Source organism: Eurypyga helias, unplaced genomic scaffold (assembly GCF_000690775.1).
Source record: "Eurypyga helias isolate BGI_N326 unplaced genomic scaffold, ASM69077v1 scaffold37385, whole genome shotgun sequence".
NCBI lineage: Eukaryota > Metazoa > Chordata > Aves > Eurypygiformes > Eurypygidae > Eurypyga > Eurypyga helias.
The window spans coordinates 1-4293 of NW_010251429.1; the positions used below are offsets into that span (position 1 = coordinate 1).

At 44.3% G+C, this 4293-nt stretch overlaps 1 protein-coding gene across 1 annotated transcript; it reads left to right on the forward strand.

The window, feature by feature from the left end:
* Window positions 1–807: 807 nt before the first annotated feature.
* Window positions 808–3560, forward strand: CASC1 (cancer susceptibility candidate 1; the record flags this gene model as incomplete). The annotated part of the gene is made up of 4 exons (XM_010152031.1): window positions 808–1022; window positions 1691–1858; window positions 2071–2184; window positions 3291–3560. Coding segments are annotated over 4 exons (767 nt in total), but the record flags the coding sequence as incomplete, so codon positions are not given.
* Between the last annotated feature and the right edge of the window lie 733 nt (window positions 3561–4293).

Here is a 4293-nt window from a genome sequence, read left to right on the forward strand (position 1 = left end):
TTGAGCCATTGACCACCACTCTCTATGACCATGCAACCAGTTCCTTATCAAGCAGTCCATCCATCAAATCCATGTCTCTCCAGTTTAGAGACAAGGATGTCATGTGGGACAGTATCGAAGGCTTTGCGCAAGTCCAGGTAGATGACATCAGTTGCCCGTCCTCTATCCTACAATGGGTTTACGACCTTGGTGAAGGCCACCATATTTGTCAGGCACGATCTGCCATTGGTGAAGCTGTGTTGGCTGTCACCAATCACCTTCTTGTTTTCCATGAGCCTTAGCATGGCTTCCAGAAGGATCTGCTCCATGATCTTACCAGGCAGAGAGGTGGGTAGTACAGCTGTACCACAAACCAGATTTTCCCAGGGTGAAGCCCTGAGCCAAACTACATGCATCCACGTTAAAATATGTAAACTGTGATATTCTAGTTATTAGATAAATCCAACATACCTCTCCATCCATGAAGGAGAGTAGAGCCTATTAAAATAGTTTGATGTTTGAAGTTAATCTTAAAAATGAGCTTGCGGACTGCTGTATAGCAAGTAAGAAGTGATAGTTACCTTAGTATTTATATTTCTTTTCAGATTAAGGAGAAGTTTTCCTGGCAGAATTAGCCCAATCTTGTACCTAAAGACAGATAAAGTGACAGAAGTTTTTGCTTTAAATAAATTCTTTGTATTTTGTGCCTAGTATTTTCTCTAAACTCTGACTATTAGCTAACCAAGGATGTCTCCACTAACCAGTTCTTCCCCAGCACATCTCACAGGCAGAAGCTTTACATACACACCTTTGTCTTTTCCTGTAAAGGCCAACAGTGGAGAACCGACGGCATCAGCAGCGTAGCCTACGAAGCCCAGGAAAAGCGCGTCACCTTCGCGATGGGTGCCTTTTATCCCATAGCGCTTCTCCAGGATGCTCATCTCAACATGCCCTACCAGGCGTGGGAACTGCGACCTACTGCTGCGGATGAGGCACTGCTTAGAGTTACTACAGGCTTTGCAACGGTTCACATACAAATTAAGGTACTGTAAACAGTTTTTAATAGAACATTTGCGGATTAAAAAGAAAACCCAAAAAACCCAGAGTTATTAGAGCGTCCTTTATGAAGAACTTGGGCTGCTTCCACAAGAGCAATTTGAATCTCACTCTAAAAGTGGGGGAGGATCTCTTCCTTTCCAAGCACTGTAGGGAACACGACTGGTGATTTCCCTTTGGTTACTCTCTGTGAACTGGTCAGAAGAAAGCACATGTAGGGCTGTTCTGCACAGCTCCAGTACATGCTTTGATATCGACACTACCTTGCTAAATTCAGGACTCTTACCAGCTACAGGCTTAGAAATGGTTCCTCTCCCCTCCTAACTCTAAGAGAATTAAAAGCTTTTCAAGCAACCTTGAAACGCTACTCATTCCACCTAAAGGTTCAAGTTACACACAATTAGTACTGAACTGGTTTATACAGGACAGTGTTAAAGGAGTCAGTCTGGACACAAGCACAGGCCAGTAAGCCAGCACCACTTCTGAAATCCTACAGAGAAGTGGCATTCTGCAGGATAGGTGAATGAAAGTTTACAGCCCAGGGAGACCGATGACTTACACAACGTCCAGAACAGGAGAAAGATTAATATTTATTGTCTGAAGCAGATAAAAGCTTTTGTGACCAGTAAGCTGCTTTCACTGGTTTGTACAACAGGGCAATCAGTGTATGCTGTCTTCAGTAGTGGTGGAAGAGAAGGATGTGCTTGCCCACATCACAGGAAAATGGATAAGCCCACTTGACTTAAGAGCTGTTTTGAAAAAAGCTGGTGTGAATATTTTCCCAGGAGAGTACTCTCACAAGTACGTCCCTGTGACCGAGAAGGTGAGTGCCAGAATGGCTGGTTTACCTGTTGCATTTTCCACCTATTTCTCATTGTGGTAACATTTCTGCTGTAGAGAATCCAGTGGCAAGTATACCAGTGTTCAGCCAGTGAATTCTGGTTAGCAGAAGCTTGTACACAGGGAATTAGACTGAATTTTATGTATTTAAAAAAAAAAAAGAGTATGTTTCCTAACTTGTACTCTTGATTGCAGGCTGCCCTAGCAGAAGTTCGGGCCTATCAGCAAATGGCATTGGTTGCATCTGCTTTTGCTTTTGCCTGGAGCAAGTGGAATCTAGAAGCAGGTCAAGAGCAAGTAGTGTTCAAGGTGTGTGGGTTCAGACTAAACTTCTAGAGGAAACCAGCACAGACTGTTAGTGTAGTTAAAGGGACAGAAAGAGGTGAGGGTGGTGAGGCAGTGGGACAGGTTGCCTAGAGAAGCTGTGGATGCCCCATCCCTGGAAGTGTCCAAGGCCAGGCTGGATGAGGCTTGGAGCAACCTGGTCTAGTGGAAGGTGTCCCTGCCCATGGCAGGGGGGTTGGAACTGGATGGTCTTTAAAGGTCCACTTCCAACCCAAACCATTCTGTGAAGCAATTAACTTGTGTAAAGTTAAAATCATCTCACACACTGTCTTCAATGCCCACATACACTCTTAGTGCATCAGTTCTAAGGAGCCAAGCCTAAATCTTAAGTGTTCAGTAAAACTTCAGAGCCTGTTTCTCTGCTGCTTCACAGCTCATACAGCTGTGATACCTCTAACAGGACACACATCTGGGTAACAGACACTTGCTCAAGTGCTAGGATGTGTGACTGATCAGTCGGCTATCAAGGCTTTAGCCAAAGCTGGAATGGTTCTGCCAGATGCTGATTCTCATGAAGTGCCCTCCTGTTGGGGTGCTCTGAATAGCAACCTGATCTGCAAGGTTTGTAGCTAATATCTGGAAGTTTTTTCTTGGCCATACATGGCTGCTTTCATTTGTTCCCTACTGTAAACCTAAGCATTGATCTGTTTCCACCTGTGAGCTAGGATGTGGTTAAAACCTCTCAGAGACAGACAACTACTCCAGTCATTGCTGCAGATACTGGACTTACCCTCTTAGTGAAGTCTTGAGCAGCTCTTCCCCTCTTGAGTTAAATGCCTGGGGCATGCAAACATTTAGGCTAATACTTACTCCCAGGAGCAAGAACTGAAACAAACGATGCCTGTTTGCACCCAGCTGCTCTCTGCACAGGAGCAGATGAGCCTTGAGTTTTGCAGAGGCAAATGAAATGGAAGATTTTGGTGTTGATGCAGTACCTGGTGCACAGGCTCTTGGCCCCATTTTAGGGGTTCAGAACAGTGCCTTGGTTTTGTTTCTGCATTACACTCAAATACATCAGAACATACTAGAATTTATGGGCTTCATCTTACAGCACATTTTTTCTGCAATAGGTGAGTGAGCATCTCGAGACAGATTCTGTCAAGGACTGGTCTCTCTACATGTTTAACGGTCAGAAAGCACAAAAGCTCAAGATCACCGAAACCAGTGAAGCTTTTTCAGAAGAGCTAGAAGAAGATTCCGAATTCCACTCCACTCTGTACCACATGCTTAAGGACTGTGCGAGCAAAGAAGCAATTGATAGAGTGGAGAGCGCTAGCTTCCTGTTTATTGACGTGGTGTATCAGCTACTGCTTGCTACACGAGTTTTAACATACTCTTAAGTATGGCATGCTTTCCTTTAAAACTTTATTATCAAAAGCTTTCAATAAAGTTACAGTTCAAGTCTTGCATCCTTTTCTATTCAGGTCATCGGAACAGCCTCAGTGACTAAAATACAAACGCTTTATCTTTGTTAAAGCAAAATACCTTCTTTAGTCCCTGGGGGTAGACCACTTGCTCATGTTTATTGATAGCTGTGGTCAAAGTTGCTAACCTGAATGGAACTGAGACCCCTTTAGGTACTTGTAAAGATGACTTGTCAGATGGGGGGGAGAAGGGGAAGAAGGGATGTCTCCATTTCAAGTCATACTTTAAGAAAAAAAAAAACAGAAAAAAAGAAAACAAACAAACAAAAAGTCATCTCCCAAAAGGCACCCACAGCCAAACCATCCCAAACATGTAACCTTAAATATACTCTCTCTCAGCTTCATCATACTGCCCTCCGGAACTTGGAAGTAGAGCTACAAAAGTCAGAACCTTCATTATACTGGGGGTGGTCCGTTGTGTTGTAGTCCTGTATACGGCCACAGCAGTTGCTGCACTGAAGTCCAGGAGTCCCCGGTCCCTACAGGCGCTGCGTCTGCTGGTCTTTGAAGAGACAGCCCAGTGAGGAAACTTGTAAGAGCAGCGAGCAGTACCAGGATGGAAACGGAAACCCAGAGAGTTTTGTTAGCATTGGAAAAGGAAGACTTGAAATGGGATGCCCACGATGACATTAAATTGTACCTGCACGGG